The sequence below is a fragment of the Sturnus vulgaris genome, chromosome 3 (genome assembly GCF_052056855.1).
Source record: "Sturnus vulgaris isolate bStuVul1 chromosome 3, bStuVul1.hap1, whole genome shotgun sequence".
Lineage (NCBI taxonomy): Eukaryota > Metazoa > Chordata > Aves > Passeriformes > Sturnidae > Sturnus > Sturnus vulgaris.
The window spans coordinates 48,209,969-48,233,424 of record NC_142245.1 but is presented as its reverse complement, the minus strand read 5'-3'; the positions used below and the strand labels follow the sequence as shown (position 1 = coordinate 48,233,424).

Below are 23,456 nucleotides of genomic sequence, written 5' to 3'. Positions count from 1 at the left end.
ATTAACTGAAGTAGTGCTTTAGTTGTTAAACCTGGTTACTTTCCATCCTTTAAACTGGTAAAATAGGTAAACTCATGATGGAAAAAATCTCTTTCAAAAGACTTGTGATTTTTCAACTGAGAAATGGCTTTATTGCAATCAAGCTTTTCTGTTCTGAAAGTAACTTCCTATGAAAATTGTTCTCATTTATGTTACCGGTTTGATCCAACTGGATCTATTCCAGAGATTCTGACTTTTCCAAGTATTCAAATTAACCACCTACATATCAGTTGAGAGATTTGAGGTTGAGTTGAGAATGTCTTGTCGACCCCTAAGACTGACAGAAAGGTAGGTATGGCATTCAAACTTCCAGTGAGCATTCTGTCATATATACTGCTCATTGCACCAGACAAATGGAATGAGTTTGTCCTTCTGGCAAAATAATATTTGACCAAAAAATGGTGTTCCATAATTCTTTCCTACAGTGTGTTGCCTATTTTTTTTCCTTGAGTAAAAAATAATTTCACAAATTAATTTGTGGGCTTTAATTCTGGTTTATTTTGGTTTTATGTTTTTTTAATTTGCTCAAATCCATTTTTGTTTTTTGGTTCTTAAATTACAGTGTGTCTGATTTTAATATTGTTCTAATCTCATTGCATAAATATGTGAATACCAAAACTTGTTCGTAATAGAAGAATATTTCCTTTCCCAATTGTGTGTCAGGTAGAATAAAGAAATGGTTTTATAGCCATTATTCACAATTCTCGGAGCTCACATATTTCAAATCTGCTAATGACGGCTGCTCTACTTTCTTTTGTGGCGCAAATATGATTTGACAATAAAGACGTAGAATGTTTCTAATCAAAAGGAAAATGACTGCAAAGGAAAATAAAATGTAGATACTGTAAATGTCAAATTGTGAATAAATTGGACAAGTACAGAACATCCAGACCTGATTTGTTTAAAGTGTCTAAATCATGAGAATTCAAAGGCTCTGGTGTTTTGATGGCAAGATAGCATTTTCTGCTTTCTTTATTCCAAAGGAAATTAAAGTGTGGTTGGTTCTTCTGGAAAAATACAACATGAATTCATAACATGAATTCATAAGACAAATTCATGTTTTTAAAAACAGAGAAAAATTAAATAAGACAAAGGCATATAGTCCATTTTAAATTTCCTTAATTCCTTCAGTCCAAGTCCAGTGGAGCACTAGAGCTGATGCAATTGCTGCATACAGCTGAAAGGAAGTATCATAAAATATGTTTTGCTTTTCCTAATTATGCTGCAACCAGTCAAAATATAAACTGGGAAATGTCACATTGGAATGGGGTCCTATTTCACAAAGCACTGGAACATAACACAATCACCACTGTGTCACCCACTGTCTTTTGATATGTCAGATCACTGGTTTTTAATGAGCTAGGTACTTAGTTGCTTCCGTTTTCTTAGAAAATTTCAGCCTTAATGTATACAAACTGTTTCAGTGCTTTAATAAATAAACTTTTACTGAAATTGCTCACAAATAATTACATGGCAGAGGATCCTTGTGAAAATACAGCAATTTAGAGAGGGATTGAGAACAAACTATATTCTTTTTTAATGAGAAAGAAATTGGGTAAATTTAATTATAAGCTATGAAGCCAAGAAGTCTTGGCTTATGTGATTGTAATGTAACTGTGTACAATGGAATTAGGTGTAGACTGGCATTACTGCTCTTTAGCAGTGATTTCTTTTAAGAAAACTCCTACTTTTATCAAAGAGTATGGCTGACTTAGCTTTCATTGGTAAATAAGGAGCTTTCATTTCTGTTTTACCCATTCGTTGTGTAGAAACAAAAACCTGTATCAAAATTCTGACTAACTTTCTTCTTCCAAATAACTCCTAAAGGAAGCAATGGGCTCCATTCTGCTAATCAAGTTATTTTGGTATGACTTAAGTAATTTTTAGAAGAATATCAGGATTTTGTGAATGTCATATAAACGTTTTGTCTGCTTTAGGAAAACAGGATTTTAAATTTGTCTTAGAGTCTGGCTGATACAGTTAGAATCCTATATGGGAATAGCTCTGGAGATGCTGAGAAATTGTAAATAAAGTAGTTGTAGTTTTGGCATTCTTTCCAAAATACTATTCCTTATTTAAATTACATTTTATAATTTTTTTCATTGCAAATACTCACTTTTTGGAGGTGTTTTACCACCATCAAATTAAAATACATTTTAAAACTGTAAAAACCAATGCAGAAAAAACACATTTATTTCCACATAAATTCACCCCAATGTTTTTGTTTTTTAAATTTATGTAAAATGTATTTTTTATTACTCTTTGCTGAATAAGAAGACCTATGACCTATTTTTCTTAAATCTTCTAATGTTTTGATTGATGGAAAGCTTGACTAATTTGTGTAGTCAATAAAAGATGAAAAAATTTGCTTGACATGTAGAAATGCATAATTTTTGTCACTGAAGGGCAGGCTAATATTTATATGCATTGCTTGTCTTACATAAACTGTAGTTTGCACTACAGTTCCTGAATTACTACTAGCAAGGGCTATATAACATAATTTTGCTTTTTAGCATGAAAATTAGTACTAGAGTGTGTGTGATCTTCTCAAGAGGAATAAAAAGATGATCATGCCTGGAGCTTCAGCTGGCTTGAAGGGGAGATGATGATAAGGCTTTTCATAAGGAGGGAAAATGTTCTGGTATTATTGGAATGCTAGTAGCTTAATTTTTATGGAAGAAAGGTTTAAATATTCTGGTTCATTTATTTCAGTACTCTTCTTGATATGTTTGGGGGGGTTTTGTGGTTTTTGTTTTGATTTTTTTTCCTTTTTTTAATTGTAAAGGGAATGTACCATGATTGTGTTTTCTGTGGACTTTATCCATTAATTATCTGTGTTGTTCACTTGGCAGATCAATAGTTCAGTATTTCAGTTATTTTCATTACTTTTACATTGTTCTCTAAGGGAAAATGGGTGAATTCAAAATGCTCTAAGATCTGACATAGCCAGAACATCCACAACTGTCTATTTTCTATCTATTCGGATTAGGTAAGAATAAAATATTTGTTTTAAAGTAAGTTGTGTAACAGAGGGTGAATAGACTACTGTGAAACCAGTCCATCTGTCATACAATGCTACATTACTGTATTGCATCAGCAGACTGTTTTTTAAAATGCCAAATAGAATTGATACTGAAAGCTTTCCATACTGTAATACAATTAAGAATCTTTTTTTTTTACAAGAACATGATTTAAAAGTCACTTGTAAACATTTATTTTAATGGTAGCAGTTTTACTTCTGTATTTAATGGAGTTTAATGACTCAGAGCAATTTCAAGGACCAAGAGACTAGAAATGAAGTATATATACAGTATTTCTTTTCTCTAGGTGCTGAAATATTAACAGATCAGCTAGCCTCCTTCAGTCTTTCCCTACCAGAGGGCAGAGAGCAATGCAGAAATCACCAAAATACTTATTATTGTTTGCCCTAAAATGTTAATTCTGTCAATGTAATTTGAAAAATTTATTGTAAGTACTTTTTTGCTCATCGATATTTGAAGGATAATAATATTGTACCTTTTAAGAAAGGTTTTATCCTTGGTCAACAGTAGCTGTTTCTAAAATAATTTGCTGCTGTGATGTGGCTTTGTAATGTTTGGAATCATCTGAGAAGCAAGGAAAAGAGATTCCGACCAGAAAAATTTAGATTTAAAAACATTAGTAACAGATGACATAAGACAGATGTACCAATTTAGAAAAAAAAAAATCTGTTTTTTCAGACTTTAGAATTAAGTGACAATATTTTGGAGTAAATGTAAGTGTTCTCCAGAGGAACATCACTTTTTTGTTAGGTAGATGAATATATCATAGCTCTGTTATAGCTAATATTTTTATGGCTCTTTTTTGTGAAGTCAAAATGTGCTATTGGCTACTATTCACTTTTTTATCTGAGTTACCTATGTATAAGCTAATTTATTTCATTATTTTCCATCTCCTACAAAAATGTCTGCATCTGTTTTCTTCTTTCACACTAGCCTGTGTGCTGACCAGAATCTATCCTTTAATTTTTTTTCTGTTGTATTGTGGCCTTTTACTTTTCTTCTTTTTTGGAAAAAAAAAATCAAACATTTTGACCACTTTCATGATAGTTTTTGGGAAGGTCCATTAGGGATCTCAGAGATCAGGTTTCCATTGAACTTCTCTGTTTCTGAAATGTACAGGGGACTTAATTTTTCGTGTCAGGACCATCGTATTACAAATGATCAGTACAACCCAGGAAACAGCTTGGCTTTGAAAGACTGTATTCTTAAAACTTTGTATTTGGCCTAAGAAATATTATTTCTATCTCTGGTAGCAAAGTCTAGAAGCTCAAATCTTGGCCTGACAGATTAATAAAAACTATTGATAGGTTTAGGTGCTTTAAAAATATCTATTTTATTCTGAACGAACTATTTTTGCAGAAATCTCTCTATTAATAAAAACAGTCTTTCACCAAGTCTTTCTCCTTCATCAAGCTGTGTTTTCTTCTGAAGTGTCCATAGTGATGCTTCTCTTTCCTCTGTCTTTCCAACCAAAGTTGTAATGTGATGGAAATAATTATTTTACTGAAAGCAGAAATGCAATTTCCAAAATTATCATTGACTTTGGTGGTTTCGAAATTTCACCATCTGGATGTGTTTTTTTGACTCCTTTGGGTAAGCTTTCTCTGGTTTTGTTGTGCAACAATAACATTCAAGGTTTGAGAAATGTGTTTTTAAAATTAATTCTCATTAATCGTTTCTAAGTTCCAAGAAAAACAGGTAAACAAAATAAAATGCTTTTCTTTATCTATCTGGAATTTAAATATGAGAACTGTTTAGTTAAAGTAGTAATTTTTGTATCAGTTCATAGCCTTTTATATTTTCTGTATCTGATTCTGACATTGACTAAATATAGAAAATGCTTCTTGGCTAGGAAAGGCCAGAGTAAAAATAAATTCTGAAGTATTAATACTATGAAACAATTTAAAATATCTGAATTATTTTGCAAGTGGTTAATTTAAAAAAATGGCCTTTCTTCTTGCTTAATATTTTGTTGTTGTTGTTTTAAATTGCATTTTTATGAGGGCTAGGGAGCTAGAATTGCCACTGCCTGATTTTTCATAGACTTAATATAGCATTTTCTGTAACCTTTTCTTGATTTCAAAGCTGAATCAGTATGATACTTTCCTCCTAAGTTATATGATCTTTCTGTAATGCCAGTTGAGTTGTTTTTAGCAACTACTTCAGTCTGCTCTTCACAGTCCAACTCTATAGGATTGATACACATTCAATTAACTGGGTGTATGTCTTATATATCCAGACATAGGATTCCTAGGTGAGATAAAAATTTAACTGAAAAAAGTGAGAGTGATAGTCCTTGCTATAGTGCTATAGGTTTCTTGACAGTGTTCCAACACGCTGAGTTCTCAAGAAAATTACAGTGATACAAGCAAACGCGCATATTTTTCTGAATTAGAATTAATAACTTTTTTTTTTTTTTTTGGGAAGGGGGGTGGATGGAATACAGTATTAAGTAAGTGTTTTCAGATCAACTTATCCAGAGAAATAGCAGTGGGAAATAACTATAGAATGATGGAGGAAATAGGCTACTGGGAGATCTTTTGTTTAACCAGTGCATGAAACAGAGAAAAAGAGTGGTGCATCAAAGCATGAGCTCAAGACTAGCAGTCCTTAGGAAAAAAGACAGTTACTTATTGGCATAAATTACTACCTACAGAATGTACTATATAGTATCTTCAAGATTTTCCATTCAGTATTGAACAGTTTCTTGTGGCAGTCCTTACCTAGGGATCACTGACAGCTTTATGCCACATGATTACAGGTTAATGACAGGAGCTCTAAGTATGATTTTAAGTTGTCCATCCTTCAAAAAGTATTATAATAGGTATTTGAAAAGCACAAGAACTGCTTGTATTGTTTGTTTTAAACTACAAGAATATTTTAAATTAAATGCTGGTTTTGATGAGTCAGCATTTTAATTACATGAGTAAGACAAGCTCATGCTTAAAGTTATCATTTAAATCACAGTTTTAAATCAGCAAAATGTGCAGAGCCTATCTTATTGATGCAAGCTCAGTGATGAACATACAGGGTCGATATTAAGGAGAAGCCCAGTGGGACCGTTCATTTAATTAGGCTGCAAAAATAATTGCACAGAACTGACATCAATTTTCAAATAAATTCAAAATAGCCTTAATTATTCTTAATAAATGACAAAGGTTTGCCCTATGCTCATGTAATGTAACCACAGGCTTAGACACATAGTACCACTCTTGTTTTACAACCAGTCTGAAACATTACCTGTTTGTTGAATCTGAAACGGTATGGATAATTAGGGGAAATAAATTTGAATCTTAATTAGAAATTCACATTGACAACTACAAATGAAGCCATAAGAGTAATGACAGATAATGACTCAATACAGACCTTTGTGCTATATGTGAAGCCAGAACATCTTTGCTCTCCACAGGTATTCTGTTTAGGGCCGGAGTATGAACTATTTGCTCACACCAGTGTCTTCATATACTGAAGGAAAGAAACACGAGGCAGAGGTGCCAGCATCATATGTACATGTAGAAAATTAGGCTTTTCAAACTATCTCCTATGCATCTATTTAATATGATTGGAAACTTTTGTGTTGGTTTGTTGTTTGATTTTATGATGTCAAATAATTATTTCAGCAAATAGAAGCTCTGAAAAGAATGAGGCCAGTCATCCTTGTATGCTTTTAATCAAGTTATTCTATAATTTAATGTTCATCAGAGAGTACCTAGGGCTGTTTCCTGTATTGGTAGACCAGAGATGCAGTATTGCTGCCTTACAAAACCTCCTGACTGACTGCTTTTATGTCAGCAAGCTCAGAGAGTTTGTGCTTGACTGTGATTAACAGTTTGGTTATTCTTGCATGCTTCAAGCTATTTTTCAGCACTGTATTGTAGTCAAAAGTCTAAATGTACTTTTCTGAACTTCTGAATGTTTTAAACTCGGTTTTCATACCAAGTAGGAATAAAGAGTTGCAATAATCTAATTCTGCATTAAATGGAAAATGCTAAAATCTCTGACATCAAGATACTAAACCAGCTTGCTTCTACACATTTGATTTAGAAAAAGAGTTGCCAGCATTGTTAAACTGAGATTTTTTTATTTTTCTTTGGTGACTTTGCCTCATACACTGGGCAAACGGAAGGTCTCCCATTAACCTTCTCTCTCCAGCTCCATGGTTATTTCTTACTGTTTTGATCTGGCAATCACTTTGCCTGTACCTGTGCTTGTCAGGTAAGCAGTAAGAAGAAAAGTGGCCTTTGCGTTGTAAGAAACCTTGTGTCTGTCTCCTACTGTGCAAGTTTTGTTCAGCCCATGTTGCTTGAGGTGCATCTCTGCACAGGGACAGGCTGAGGAAAACTTCCTGCAACCTTCTGGCCAACTGCACTAATGGCCTTGGACTCTGTAAAGTGCTAAAGAAGAGAGGGGAGAAAATATCTAAGGAAGCATGTTGCATACTCTAAGAAATATACTTTTTTAACAAGTTTGGATGAGGTTTGTAGCTAGTTTCACTGGGCTATTCCACACCTGCATTTATGTAAAAGGAAAAAAAGATTTTAGCAAAATGAAGAAAGCTGTAGAGTGTGTGGACCCCAGTACACTCAACTAAGAGCAATCCCTGTTCTGATGTGTGATAACTGAGTACAAAATTATGCTTATTTAATTTTGGTATTCCTGAGTATAGTCTTAATTCCCTTGCATTGAATTTATTTTTTAAGGGACAGAAATCATATTAAGACATCTATGTAAGTAGGCCAAGGCTTCAAGTTTTTACCATGTATCTCTTGAACTAGCTTCATTCCAGATGAATACTTCTATTATCCTTGTATGTAGTGATCATCTTTATGTGGAGTTGGTTTAGGCTCAATTTTAATGGAAGAAAAAAACTAACACTAACAAAAGTTTTGTTTTTCACTTTTCTTGTATTTGAATTAATGAAAAAAAGAAAACCCAAACCAAAAGCAGTTCTTAAGATGCAGTAATGCTGAATTATGGTTCAATTTGATAATTTTTGCCAGATGTGCAGATGAGCAGCAATGAAGTTCTTATTTAGATTTGGAAGTTTAAAGATCAGGGTTTCCCCCCACAAGTCACGTGGCAAGGTGGCACTGAGGAACCATAAAAATTCTGCTCTTAGGAGCTGTATTCCTTTCACCTGGCTGTAAGTAGTTAAAGGATACTGCCCCTGGTGTGTTGTCAAGTCTTCCACTGGTTCTGCTCCTGGGGTAAGCTGGGCATGCCTGCATGCCTTGCTCCCCGTGTGTTCAGAGCAGTCACTTGTCATTGCTCAATGGCTCCTGTATCCTGTAGCCCTTCTATTACAGGATATTGTTATCTGCTTTCTTTTTGCTTTAGAGAAGATGCATTGTCACTGTTGTCATAGAGTTAGGCTTTGAAATAGATTTCACAGAGTCTTTACGTGTCAAGATGAAGGCTGCAAATTATCTTCACAAGGAGACAAGTGAAGTTTTAAATATTAATATTGCGGGTTTGTTCTGAGTTGCCTATACATCAGAAGCTTAGTGAGTTTTTGTCAGGGTTAGAACTACCTCACTGGTAAAAAAAAGACACATTTTTTTAAGAAGACATTTATTTAGAAAGCCTTCTGTAGGATTTGTGCTGCACTGAAATGTCTTTCTAGCTATACTTTTTATACATTAACTAGCTATACTTACTTAATGATGTATAATGATGACTGAAAAGCTAAAAGATATGCTTATACAACTTTTTCTTCTCGAGCATATTGACCTTCATTTGCAGAGTGATCAGGAGGCAAACTATTTATGGGTTTGTTTGAGTTACTTGAGAATGCTTAGGATTAAAAAGGACCCCACTGCAAGATGAGGGCCAGACAGGCTTAGCCAGGTAAGAGCATATGACTAGAAAAAAGTCTAATTCTGAGGTGAAATGAAGAAGCTTCTGTTTTATTTTTGAACATTGGGTCAGGTGACTCAAACAAACAATGATACATCAGGAAGGAAAATTATTATATCAGGCAGCAGCATGTGTTTCCCAGATTAGGCTTCTTGAGCAAAATTAGATTAAGATTTTCTTTCATCATTCTAATTAAACTATTCTGCCCTTTTCGTTGTCTTAGGTCATTGTTGATGAATGACAGAGGAATGCCTTGACTGCTGCTTCCCAAATATAATTAAGTTTGATGGTTTTCAGTGGAAGAGGTTATATATTTGCTGAATTTAAAGCAGCTGAAACAGAAACAGCAACTGCATATTTTGAAAGTTAAACTGTGCACCTGCATATGTTGGATTGGATAGGTTTGAATCTTTAAATTAAACTTTTTTTTTTTAATTTAAATTTCCTTTCATTTTCTAGAGTGTTTATGTTTAAGATTTAAGATAACCACAAACCACAAGTAATTTAGATTTCCATGCAAGAGGTCAACTGTACCTAATTAGTGGACTGCTGTTGTGCTGTTTGTTCAGAACATTCCTGCTCACTTAGGAGGTAATCTTTGCTCACCGAGTTATCCAGGCAGCTCCCAATAATGCTGTCTGGAGTGTGAGCTGCCTTTTGCACAGACAGAATTCATGCACAACACAGAACAATATCAGCTTGATATTAAGGGGAAGGTGTAATTTTGCAGTGCAGACATCCTAGAGTTCACTTTGCTAATCAAAACCAGAGGACTCTCCTAGAGCTTCAGTCTCTCTCAGAGTTAGATTTTATGCTGCTTAGATTCAATCCTGTCCTTGAAGAAAGTTTAGGAAAGCATATGTCAGTTAACAATTTGTTGTGTGTATTCTCAAAAGACTGACTGCTGACTGCCCTGGGCATTTAACATTTGCACTCCTGTGTTCTTGAGCAAGCAGTAACTGCATCTCTCTACCTGTAATCCTGTGTTTGAGAAGTGTGGCCTGTGTTTGTAGTAATCCTTATTATATTGCAAATATATCTTTACCATGTTGCCTTATGTACAAATTGTCTTCTGTACCTTGTCCTAATGTAATGTGCATTATTCACTCTGGGGCTCTAGCAGAATTCTCACAATATTCTCACAAGCTTACTCTGCATGAGTGGAATTTATCACCAAATAGGATCAGCAAAAATATTTACTTATATCTGATTGAATTCTTATTCACTTAAGGGCAAAAAAAGACAGTTCACCAACTGAATTTGGAAGGAGTTGATACCAACCTTCAGTTACTATGTGGATAAAAAATGTAGGGACAGATGCCGTTTCACAGATAATGGTTGACACGCATAGATATGCTTGACAGTTTCTTCAGAAATCTATTAATAGCCTTTTCTATTTAAATAATTAAATTCAATGTCAGATGAATATTGGTTCTTTTCTTCTGTTACATTTTGCAAATTACTTAATTCTGAGCAATAGATTGAGTTTTTCATACCTTGGTAACAATATCTACTTCTTGGTTTACTTTTTGGTTTGGACAATGGCACTGGATTTGCATTCCTTAGGTTGTGAATATGTGATCTGTAAATACATGGAACATGGGAACCTCCAGACACTTTATGTATAAATGGCTTTTTCATGAGCAGTCAAGCTAAATGATTTTGTTTTCTTTTTTGGTATGGATATTTGTTATTTTTCCTAAGTACACCACTGGTGGCCCCAAATGCTGGTGGTCTCTTTCCTGGCTGTATACAACTCCCTTATTGGGCCAAGTAATGCACAACTGCACCCAGTGCTGGTTTGCTATTTGCTAATGTGAGACATCTGACTTTAGGGGAAAAAGAGGCCTGACAGAATATTATCTGTTATTCTGCTTTCACAACACAGCCCAGCCACAAACTTTTAATGAAGTTTTTGGGAACCTATTGGGGTACAGAAGCAACATCAATTTTTTTTTTAAACTTTGACTAATAAAAGAGCATAAAATGCCCTGTCACACAGAATTTTTCATATGGAGCATGTTGGTGATTTCAATAAAAAGAAAGAATAGTTGCAGTTAATTTTGTCATAATTTCATTAAACATTTTGAAAAGTTAGATATTCAAATAAAGAAATTATTTATTCTTCTATTTTTTATTTCTCTATTCAGATGGAAGACGTCATAGCCCGCATGCAAGATGAGAAAAATGGGATTCCTATTCGTACGGTGAAAAGTTTTCTTTCCAAGATTCCCAGTGTCTTTTCTGGTAAGAGACAAAGTAAATTTCATACAATTTTAATGTTTTCACTCTGTCTTTTGTAAGGAGATGCTCTAGTGGGAAACACTTTTAAACAAGTACTGTTGAGAATTCACAGTCATCTAATCTGGAGGAGACATTCTTTATCCTTTGAATAGTTATAGAAGTTTTTGATGTTTCAAATTGGAGTGGGTTTACACAGAGCTGTTTTTGTCCTGAAATTTAGGTGAAATGCATACTTAATTTACTACAAAAAGTTAATGATCTCAAAATGGCAATATTTTTATGGCAGGTCAGGTCAGGTTTTTATCCGGCTTCCATAGCAAGTATGAGTTTAGTGTATTGGCCAGTACATGAAGATAAGAAATTTCATAGCAGCAGAACAAAAGAGAAATCATCACCACACTCCACACACCACACTGTATAAGGAGCGTATCCTTATACAGAAAGTTTTTATGCAAGTTTCTAGTGTCCAGAACACCAAGAAGAATTCTATATTTTAATTTTCAACCTTCTGAACGTTTTTGCTAGTGAATAATCTTACCATAAAGAAGGATAGAGTCTTAAGAGTGAACAAAATTGCTTCCTGATTTTAGAAAATAGATTTTAGATTTTAGAAACTTGCACAAAAGTAGCCTCTGGAGAATGGATCTTTATTTGCCATGAGTTAGTTGCAAATTTAGCATGACATCTTAATGAATAATTCACATTGATTGTTAATCTCTGCCTTACTTGTGTACTATGGGTTTCAAAATAATAGACCAAAAAAAAAATTTTTTTTAGTAGAATAGACATCATACTTTTAAAGATTGAGTATATCAGTTATACATAAAAGTTACTGATGTACCAACTTTTCTATCGATGCATTAATTTTATTAATTCAGATTCAGAAGGAAATAAAAATCATAGAACAGTTCATTTTTTTCCTCTTATTTTTCTCTCTCAAATATCAGGGAGTACCAGTAATTTTTGCTACATGACTACAACTCCCACCAGAACAGCAAAACTGTCATTTTAGTTCAATTAATCTACTTTCCTGTCAGTTCTCTATCTTGAATGGAATCTAAAAGCTTCAAATCTATGTCCTTAGTCACTAGTTTCATTCAGTGTGCTAGGAGTTTATGTATATGTAGCAAACATATATTAGCTTGAACTCAAAACTGTTGATTGCTAGGAAACATGGGAATATTGTTTAAGGATCAACAATAATGCAAATAAGGGCAACAATAATGCAAATATATTTAACAAAACCTTATAGTGCAGTTAATACCTACCAAAACATTAAAGTAGATGCTCTTCAGCTGAAATATATATACTTATATGCTCATATTTTTTATATGTGTGTTTGTGTGTGTGTGTGCATAAAAGATGTCTTGTACACAGCAATCTGTCCTGGATTATGCCCCATAAATACTGGAGCTTTGCAGTTGTTTGGTATTTTTTGGGAGGGAGACACAAAACAGATAACTACCACAGTGAAATCATGTTCCTGCAAGCACTTAGGAAAGACTCTACAAGTCCTTTAAACAACTTGTAAAGTCTACGGATGTCCGTAAATTGTCTGTAGGAATAGGGTCTTTTGTGGTACAATTTTAATTACGTTGTTATATACATGTTTTTAATGTAAAGTGAGAAACCAGTTGAAAGAAGTCACTTTTTATTGCTGAATTACTGACCATCTCTAAAGATGACTGTATTAGCAAAATTAGCCTGAGGAGTGGTATTTGAATTTAACAGAATGTTGTGATTGTAATAAATAGGATGATGTAATCATACTATCTCATTTACTGAGTCATTCCCGAAATGTTTTCACAAAACATCAACAGAGAGAAACATCTGAAATACAGATATTTCCCTATACACTATACAGACTTTTATGCTTCAGAAAAATATAATCCTAAATTAAAAATTATTCCACTTTGTGAAATTTTGAAAATATGAGGAATCATTTTGCTTTATGTTGCATATACTCCATAGATTCGTAGAGAGCAAATAAAAATCTGAAACTTTAAAGACTCTAAGGAAAAAATTAGGCAGGAGACTGTGCTCTTTCTATGTGATTATGCATTTTGATGAAAAAAAGAAGGACTTACTGTTATTGTCTTCATGCTTTTGAAATGTTTTGGAGGAGTGAAGAGGATAATATATATAGACATCTTGCTGGTCGGCAATAATAATTGCATAAAGATTGTTATATGCATTCATTATTAACATGGATTAGAGTATTAAGAATAAAGAGGAGGTGATTTTCCTGGTCCATAGCTCACCTTTAGACCTGGAAATGGATTAAAAAACTTGCTTTAAATGATGAATTTAGGGAGTCTGACATATGAATCATAGAGATTAAAAGGAGGTCTAAAATATAGTTTTTATTTTTGCTAAGAAGGGATACAAGAAAATGCCAAAACTTTCCTGTTCACTTTGAAGCAGAAAGAATCATTCAGAGTTTACTCACAAAGCAATAGTTGAGGGTTTGTTTTGGAAGTCTTGGTGAGGTGGTGTGAGTAGTTTACCCAGTATTAGTGCTGAAAGCTTCATAAGCCAATCAGAACATGAATATTTCATTAAGAAGATGTAGTGATGTCTTGTGGTCATTATGGAATGAGTGTTCTTCATAGGACTTTAAAGTGTGCAATACTTGGGTGAGCTTGGTGATGAATAAAACCTGTGGAGAATGTGCCAATTGAGTGGTGTGTAAACTTGAGTGTGGAACATGAGAATTTTTATTGAAGGACCAGGGAGAACTATGAGAAATGTGAGTTCATTTAAAGAATACACACAGAGGGAGAATAAAAACTTTTCACGAAAAACATGCTCATACTAGTTATTACTGGGTATTTCTGATGCATGGCTCAATTATTTTAGTCACAGCTTGAACCAACAAAAATAAGAGAAGGAGATCAGTAGAAAGGTGTGTTTTTAACATCTCCTGTGTTAAAGAGAAAATGAAAGCATTAATTTCCCTTTCACTGGAAAATATGACCCATGTGAAGTCTAGTTTTTTTCTCATTCCTGTAGGTGAAGCTAATATAATATCTTCTCTATATAAACATTATGTTTTCCCATTTTTTATAGAAAGATTTTTACCTTTATATCTAATTTTTCTTAAATATTTTTACTGATCTCAGAAAATGCTTATTTCTCTTTTACCTGAGAAATCATGAAAATAATGAGATATTGCATTTTGATTAGTAAATGTATTAATATAATGATTAATTACCAGTAGCAGTATGCCTGGGAAGAAAATTAAAGAATTTATGTGTTTGAACATAAAAAAGTCCAAGTTAAAAGCAGATTGTCAGTCTCAGTATCCTGGATAGATGTAGTGAGCGACTCCAGAGGAAAGCAGTGTTATAATAGTGCATCATACTCACAAATCACAGGTGGGTAAGCCCAAGGAATGAGTCACAGGGGCTACCTGCAATAGTATTGCTTGTTATACAGAGGCAGGCAGCAAAAAATGAGGAGCAATACAGTGAGAATTGTATGACTCAGGGGACTAATAACAGGAAAGAGAGTTTCATCTGTCATTAATTTTGATCTTCTACAGTTGAGTAATGAGTTGTTAACATCTGATGACTTTTCAGTGCTGCATCTGAAATTAGTTGATTGGTTTATCCACTTCACTACTGGAAGTTACCAACCTGAAACACAAAATGAAATAGAAAACAATACTGCTTGGTTTGACAAGAAGCAAAAGCCACAAGGCATAACCCTTGATCATTTGGTGCCTTTGGACCAAAGTAATGTTGCATTATAGGTAAATTAAAGGATTTTTGAATTTATATTTTTGAGAGATTTTCCAGAGTAAGTTAACCACTTTAGAGAACCTAGGATTCTCATCTCCCAAGTCTTGAATTTATAGACCTTGTTTTTAACTTCAGTGACTCCCATGCTGGGTTGATGACAGGTTCCTACTTTCTTGTTCTATCCATTTCCTCTTCTCTTCTTGCATTGTCCTAAAGTGTTATTTAATGGTAGAATAATTGCTGATTTCTTTATGCTAAAAGAGCCTCGTTATTTGCAAACTGAGCCTTCAGTGTCAAAACTGTAAGCTCTCTCTCCTTGACAAGGTTCCACTCCTAGTGAAATGCTTCGATGAAAAGCTTGCTGTCAGTTCATGAAGGATAGAAGCTGGATTATTCCCTCTCCTGTACCCTCTCAGATGGGCAGATTGGAACAGGGACTTGCCATCTTTACAGCTTCACTTTTCAAAGCAGAATTTTGAGAAGAAAAGGTTTATAAACCTCTATTCCTAAATGAACAGTTTGTTTGAAGTTATAACACCAGTCTCATTTGTCATTTTGTCAGTGAGATGATTTGCATCCAAATGATCATTAGGGAGTGGATATGTTTTGTTCATGATTTTTAGAGTCATGAGTGGAAGAGATTGACTAAGTGTAGCCATAAGATTAGACACATAGTAATTTCCAAGTATTGACATAATTAAGTGATTAATGAGTGATGCTTGTATGCTTTACAAAAAACCAGAGTGCTGATATTTGGGTGCTATCTGCATCCCTTCACCTCCTGTTTCTGTTTGTTTGCCTGTCTTGGCCGGGTGACTGGGATGGTAGTTAAGGGTGATCCTGAGCTGCTTGAAACTGGACAGAAATTTTATATCTTATGGAAAATCAGTTTTGTGACAGCTTTGCCTTTGGAAAGTGCAGAATGAGCAAGCTATGGTGGGCTGGGATCAAGTAAGATGAATGCTCTTCAGAAAGAAATGAAGAACTCTTTCCACTATCTTTAATAATAGAATCATAGAATTGTGTGGGTTGGAAGGGATCTTAAATACTATGTAGTTCTAGTCTCCCTGCTAAGGGCAGGGATATCACCCACTAGATCCAGTTGCCTAGGGCCCCATCAAGCCTGACCTTGAACACTTCCAGGGATGGGGCAGCCACGACTCATCTGGGAGCCTGTTCCAAGATGATTGTACTCTCCATTTTCATTTTAAGGAATGTGTTAATATCAGACCTTTATTAAATTACTATTGGAATGAAAAACTTTTCAAAATGTGAAGTTATTTTAAACAGAACAGCAAATACTAATTTAAATGCTATTGATTCTTCTTAACCACACAACATAACAAAAGGTTTTATTCTTATGCTTACTTTTTGATTCAGTGGCAATTGCCAATGGAGGCATTAGTAAAAAGAAGCAAAAGTAAAGTAAAAAAAGTCTGAGGCAATTTTTCAAAATTGTCCATGGAAACTGAGATATGCTGGAAACTCATTGAAAAAGTCTTTTAAAGTGATCTATGTGCAGAAAAAATATCATAAATTTCTATTCCCTTATTATTTTCACAGACATTTACAAAAGGAATAGGTATAGAAGTTCTGCAATGATGGAAAAAAATACCTTAATAGCTATTCACTTGTTGTGAGATGGAAAATTGCTAGGAATATTCATCTTTGAGGTTTGTCCACATGAAATGCACAGCTTGAATTAGATGATCTCATTTCCTAAATGCATGCTTCCTCCCAAGCTCCTCTTTCTGGAGAATTAGCTCTAGGCCTTGTTGATCAGTGATAGAAATTTTTTGCTACCATTTCCTGCTATGTTGTTTCATAATGAGAATACTTCCCTCTCTTTGCTGTGCCTTCTTACTAATCTCCTTGTGTGTAAGATTTTGCCACTGTTTTAAATGGAACAGGACTGCAAATTTGAAGTGTGAGAACTCAAACGGCATATGGGAAAACCTACTGCATTCAGCAAAGCCAAAAATGTACCTAGTTTGCCACCCTTGACACTCGGTCTCTGGAGTGCAACATTCATGGAATATGTGGGGTGAAAAGGGAGCCCTGAATCAGCCTTACATAAACCTGAAATTACCAGGAATTCCACAATCTATCACAGCTTCAAGTTCAGTAGTGTGCCATTTTTTCTGTTGTTGACACTGGTAATAATTGTGTTTTGCTTGTTTTCCATTGGCAACAGTGAACAGTACTTTGGGAAAGCAGAGAAAATAGCCTCATCCAACACAGACATAAAAACATAAGTATTACACATATTTATGCCATTTGTGTTTGCCCATGAAGGCAGCGCATCATGTATCAGCTTAACAGAAACCCTCTTAAGCTGATCTAAGCAGCATCTGTAGTGGTGATAGCTTAACCAATATCTGTGCACAAAGCCCTGTAGGAAGAAAAGACTAAATTATATCTAAAGAAGAGTGAATGTACAGAAATATATTCAGGAGTTCTGTGAAAATAGTTTTCTCTCCTCGCTATCTCTTGGAAATCTCTTTAAAAGAAATATTACTGATGCTGCACAGCAATGATTAGAACTAGTGGAATAAGTGTCAGTAAGAATTTGTCGGGGATGTGTATTTTAAGTAATTGTTTTAATTAGGAAGCAGAGCAAAGTAAACTATTTAACTCCACCAGTTTAAGAGGCACTTCTATGACTACAAAGCTGTTTAAATCACTTCGGAATTTTTGCACAGAGCAATTTGAGGGAGGCAGAAGAGAAGTGCTTTCTCAGAAGAAAGGTTTGGTGCTGCATCTGCCATCACTAATTTTTGAGACAGGAGGGAAATTTTCAGCTCATATTAAGAATGGGGAGAGGAAGTGTGTGCCTGAAGACAAATAAAGTCCCATCATGAAGTCCTTTTCCAGCATTAGTAATGTTGCCACAATGTGAAATCTGTTTCATGGTACTCTTGTTAAGTAGTCTCTTGATACTATTTCAGAAATGAACATCCACTTGGAAAAGAAAACCAATCTGGTTCCTCTAAGGTCAAATGCTTGAGTCCCAAGAAGTATCCATTGTCTTGCCAAAAAACAAAACTTTGCAATGGTACATGGGATTTGTAAATGTCAAAAAAGAGTGCAGTGTAATTCTAAAGTACAGTGTAATTATAAAGCTGGGAATAGGTGTGAGCAGTTTGGGGTCCTGAATATATTGTCAATTAGAATGGAATAAAATAGTTACAGGGAATTTCTGCATGCAATGCTGTAGTTAAGCAGGTACTGTAATTGTTTTATAAACAGAGACAATAATTATTGATGCAATTACATTTTGGAGTGCACACTGAAAAATATCTGATTTTTAAATTTACGTGGTGTAGTACCCTATTGTCTGGTGGCATGTTTTTGGTTGCGTGATGATTATTAACTATAATTTAGCAAGCAATGTAGTCATGTGATAAGTACTACTGGTACAGGCACAAATAGCATATTATTTACAGGCATCCTGCTAGGTATAATACAGTGTAAACAAATTGCCTGTTCTTTTTAGGATGATACATATGTGTTTGTAATAGTAGTCTGCTTTTCATCTTAAATGATGTCTAACATTGACTCCTTTTGTGACTTTTCAAGCAACATGATTTCTTTCTACTTCAGTTTTACTTTTTTAGTTCATAATTTTCTATCTTACTGTCTTTAAATCTATTGTTTCAAAGAAATTTGAAATATTTAAATCAACTTTATGCAAAAAGAAAGTGGTTCTGTATTTGCAGATTTCAATCTTCCATTTTTACAGGTACATACATATATTTGGCCAGCAGTTATAATAATCAAACTAAGTAAAATCATTCCCTGGTGAATATACCCCTTAAGCAAGAAATCAAATTAGCAGGGTTTACAAAATTACTTTTGATTTAGCTTCTTATTCTGTTGGTTCCAGCTATGAGGAAAACGATACTGTCATTGCACTTGCATCAGAAGACTGCAGACTTGTCTTTGCAAAAGGAAGCAAGGAATAAATTGTAGTAATTGTAATTGTTTATATTTCTGTTGCTGAAGTTATCTATAGGCTAGTTTTGCATGGTGCTGAAGAAGTCCTGCTGCTATTTTCTGTCAGCTGCATTCCTGGAAAAAGTAACATATATTAAATTAGAAAGTCACCTTCGTGGGAAGTAAAGGTAGTTTCATAAAGCATACTGCGACTGACAATCTATCACTGTGCAAATAAAGCATCCACTGATAGTAATTAATTTTCTACAAATTATCAAAATAATTTTAAATGGAATTATGGTATCAAGAACAATTTGTTAGCAGGAATTGAGTGCTCAAATATGTGATGGGTGTTGCTTACAATGCTCCACACGTTTGACAAAGCCTATTATACTCCCAAGTTTCATAATAAAGGTCAATAATTGAGTTTATTGTTTAAAAACCTGCTTTCTAGTCTATGCAGTTGGAGAGTAAGCCCTGATGTTACACAACCAGCATGTAAGCTGGCTGTAGTTACCATGTTTTCTCTTATCCCAACCCCACAGACTAAGCAATCCCCAGGGCCAGAGGATGTTGTCAGATTTGGAGGCACAAAACCCAGTGCTCCTGCTGTGTGCCTTGCCACACAGCATCTGTCTTTTTTTCTTAAGGATGGAAGACCTCAGTGGGGATGCTCTTGGTTTACTTGTTTCTTCTTTTAGGGAAGATCACTGGAGTAGGTGCTGCTTCCCTGCACAGCTCTCTGTAGCAAAGGTTAGACCACAGTGGGATCAGGCAGAGATGTTGCAGTGATTGTATGGAAGTCAGAAGGAGCAGGCTGGTGAGTTTGGTGTCTGAGGAACAGAGCAGAAACCCAGGAATCTTCCGGAATCCAGGTAGATGACAAAAAAGAATGACTTGCTGGTAGGAAGGAGCACATAGTCATTGCCAAGACTTGACTAGTGAAGCCAAACTAATTAGAAAGCATTGAGAATATTTGGGGAAAAAAAAAAAAGACAGGGAAATCAGGATTAAACTCCCCTCCCCAAGCACACATTTTGTAAGATAATAGTTTTTATTAAAAGGCTTTGTAGTGTTTGAGTTTACGAGCAGACATGTGGGACTTTTTTGCAATTTTTTTCTTCAGAGGCAATTACCATAATATGTGCATACAAGGCTTTCATGGATACCAGCACCCATGTGCTTGTCTGATTCCAGAATTCTTGCCTTTTGAGATTTTATAACAAGACGTGAGACAGCTACAATTTAGAAGTAGTTTAAAGACATATAGAACTGAGTCTATAGGTCTATATCAGACACTTTGCCTTTTCATCAAGACCACCTTCTTGTAAGTTTTGGGCTTACTTATTATGGAAAGAAGCTTGCAGATCATAATTAGTATATAGTTTTCTGAGCTGTATCTGTAGACGAAGCAATATGTTGAGAATAGAGAAAAGGCATTGAGCCAAACCTGCCTGTTAATGGTTTGATCACATAAATTCCACCTTCTGCTTTTCTTCCTACATTTTTACCCTCTTCTCATTTTTCTAGTTGCTTTAATCAGTAATCAAGTTGATTTCTCATTTCTTCCATACTCTTTAGAGAAAAAATAGACTTTCTTTGTTCTCTATTCACTTGTTTTCTGAGTAGTAGTATTTTTGTATTCCTAGTATCTCAGTTCTAGAAGTGGGTGTTTTTTTTTAAAAATTTTATCAAGTCCCTTCATACTTACAAAAGCATCTGTTCAATAGAACAAATCAGAATCTGTCTTAATGAAAGGTGGGGGTGGAGTGACTCATCTCCTTGGCTTTTGTGCCTGAGGTCAAATACAGTTTTACAGAAAGATTTAGGCCTTGCATGTTACTTACGTCTTTTCAGACTGTTGATATGTCATCTAAAAAAACTACCATGAGTGCTAAAATGGCAAGCCACGAAGACATGGTTACCATGGTCAGCATTTGCAGAGGGACCTCATCTGTTCTGCATGAGTGATAGATTGTTCCTCTGGACTGGAAGTAGGTAGAAAATATGGTTCTGTTAAAGAACATCATGTTACTCAAGTAGGATTTATGAGGCTAATCTTAATTTTGTATCATGTTTGCAAGGAAGCTTCCAGCAGGCATGACATCCCCAAACTCTAGACCATTTAAAGGCTAGTAATTGAGTCTATTTTCCAGAAAATGCATTGAAAACTGGTCATAGTAGCAATTTACTGGTTTTGGACAGTTATTGAAAGTAAATAGAAGAGTGTAGCTTGTCTTGCTTTTTTTGCTCTCTCTTAAAAATACATTTCTTCATGTTTAAGAAGAAAAAACAAACCATCACCCCCAGACAAGTGAGATGTCCATCTCTCTCCATGTGTTGGTCATAGCTCCTTTGGACAGCAATGCAAGGGACAGGGAATGCAGCTCCAGTGTGCTGAGCAGGTACAATTCAGCAGTGGCTGTCCTGAGCTCTGTCACACCAGCAGAAAGGTAAAGTACACATGAATTGGATGGTCTAATGTATTGCTTAATTTCATGTGATGTCACTGAGATCTCAGACACTGCTTATAAATTACCTCTGCAATGAGTTGAATGACCTCTGTAATTTAGTCACAATTAGTGGAACTCTCCTCCTATTATTCTAAGGGATGATATGCCATGTTTAATCCAAACACTCACCTAGTTAGTTTTGGATTTAGTCTGATATAATTACACTTTTGATTATTCTTCAACTTTTGATTTCTACTAATTAATGATGGGATTCGAAATTTTAAAAAGCATTTGAACAAGTTTACATGGACATAGCTATATTAAAATGGAATTGTGTATTAGGCAGAGGAAGACCTTATAGGGCAGCTAATAGGCTGTGAAAGCCAGGCTATTGTAGGAGGCTAGAGAGAAACCATTTTCAGTCAAATGCTAAAACTGAGAATAAATTGAACATAAAATACTCTTTTGAAATGTATTTTAGTAGAACCAAAATAAACTGATAGAGTAAAAAATATAAGCTAGCGTACTAATTGGAAAGTCCCAATAGAGAAGTGGTCTTCTATGATTTTAGAAAGGGGAAAGGGACCTGTGAGCTCTCAGTTGCAGAGAAGAATTGAAACAGACTTCTGAAAAGGAAGTGCATTGGGAAGAGGGAAGGCACCATTAAATCTTTTTAATGAGAGAAGGAATGGCATTAAAAGACCCTACCAGTTTAAAGGCTCCAAAGTGCTTCAAGATTTATACTTTTTGATCAAAAGCATTGCATTTTTTTGCAAACAGTATCTGTTTGGATTATTTGGGAGCAGTGATTATTCATGTAGGTGTCAGAAAATAGGAAAAGATTTCCTCAATGTACATAAATTATTAAATGTGGAATGAGTCATTACTTCTTGTGGAAGGAGCAGAATTTTATATGGAAAGTGTGTCTTAACTTTTGAATCATGTGAGTTTTGAAGGGCATTCATGCTCTATAAAAGGCTATTTGAATTATGGCTATCCAGGACAAGGTGTCTATGTAGACATTGTCTTTATTCTCTGTGGTAATCTTACTTTTTTGTAAGAATTAAGTATCTCTCTTCCACATGTACTGATGTTTTAAAATGTAATATTATAATTAGTTTCAATTGAAAACTCACTGCTTGATAGCTGAAAATTAAAAAAAAAATTACATTTCCTTCCAATTTTATTTCTTTTAGAACAGTACAGAAAGGAAAATATATATTGAGGTTAGGGAGTGAAACATCAATTTAGTTCTTCTATATATTACATCTATTTTAGATCAAGTCATATTTATTCGTCTGAGAAGTAGCTCCCAGTGTAAGGGGTTTGTGTCAAATAGTTTTGGATCCTTTGTTATAAAAGATGAGATAAAAATCTTAACTTCAGTGTATTTGAAATGTTCTTTTGGCACATCTCTACAGCCTGGCCACTCCATCAAACTTAGACATCAATATTTGCTGAATCTCTGTGCTCAGTTTGTTACTAGTCAAGCCAAAATAGAAACTGTACTATCTGTACTCAAAAATGGATTCCTGATGTGCAGATGGATGTAGTGTGAGAGCTAAAAGTCCAGAAATAAGGAAAATAGATAAAATATAATTTCATTAATAATAATTTGTTACCTTCTGTCCGAGACACCACTTACAGGTGTAGATAATTAGTTTTAAAAATTTACATGTCATTTGTGGTTTAACAAGGGAGTTATTCAGTTTAAATGCTGTATTTTATGATGGATTATCCAAACGGAAAATTTTATTTACAGAAAAATAGCAAACAGAAAGAAAAAGGGACACTGCAGAGAATATAAGCAAGAGTTCCTAAGTTTTGCATTAGCTTCAGCAAGCATATAAACAGGCACAACACATGGCAAGAAGAAAAATGGATTGTATTAGTGTAATGAATCATTAAAAACTGGTATGATCATAGACAAAGACCCTCTAACTAACTAAAGTTAGAAAGTGGCATGTTTATTCACTGGCAGGCAGCACGGGAGTCACCCGTGTGATTGCCCTGAACAAGGTTCTTTGCCATCTATTTATTCCCCAAGATGTTAGATACAATACATCTGCATAACCCCAGCACCTCCCATCCCCACCCCATATTAAAATGAGCCCATCAGTCCTTCACGTGTGCGCAGTTCTTCT

The 23,456-nt window shown here is 34.7% G+C and overlaps 1 protein-coding gene across 19 annotated transcripts in view; it reads left to right on the top strand.

The window, feature by feature from the left end:
• RGS7 (regulator of G protein signaling 7) overlaps positions 1–23,456 on the top strand; it is a 276,991-nt gene that overhangs the window by 114,500 nt on the left and 139,035 nt on the right. For all 19 annotated transcript variants that reach the window (XR_015802377.1, XR_015802375.1, XR_015802376.1 and 16 more), the window contains exon 3: positions 11,087–11,183. Coding sequence is in view for 16 of the 19 variants with exons in the window: in XM_088161576.1 (XP_088017702.1) it covers positions 11,087–11,183 (97 nt within the window). In the remaining 3 variants the exon portion in view is untranslated. The remainder of the gene's footprint in view (positions 1–11,086; positions 11,184–23,456) is intronic.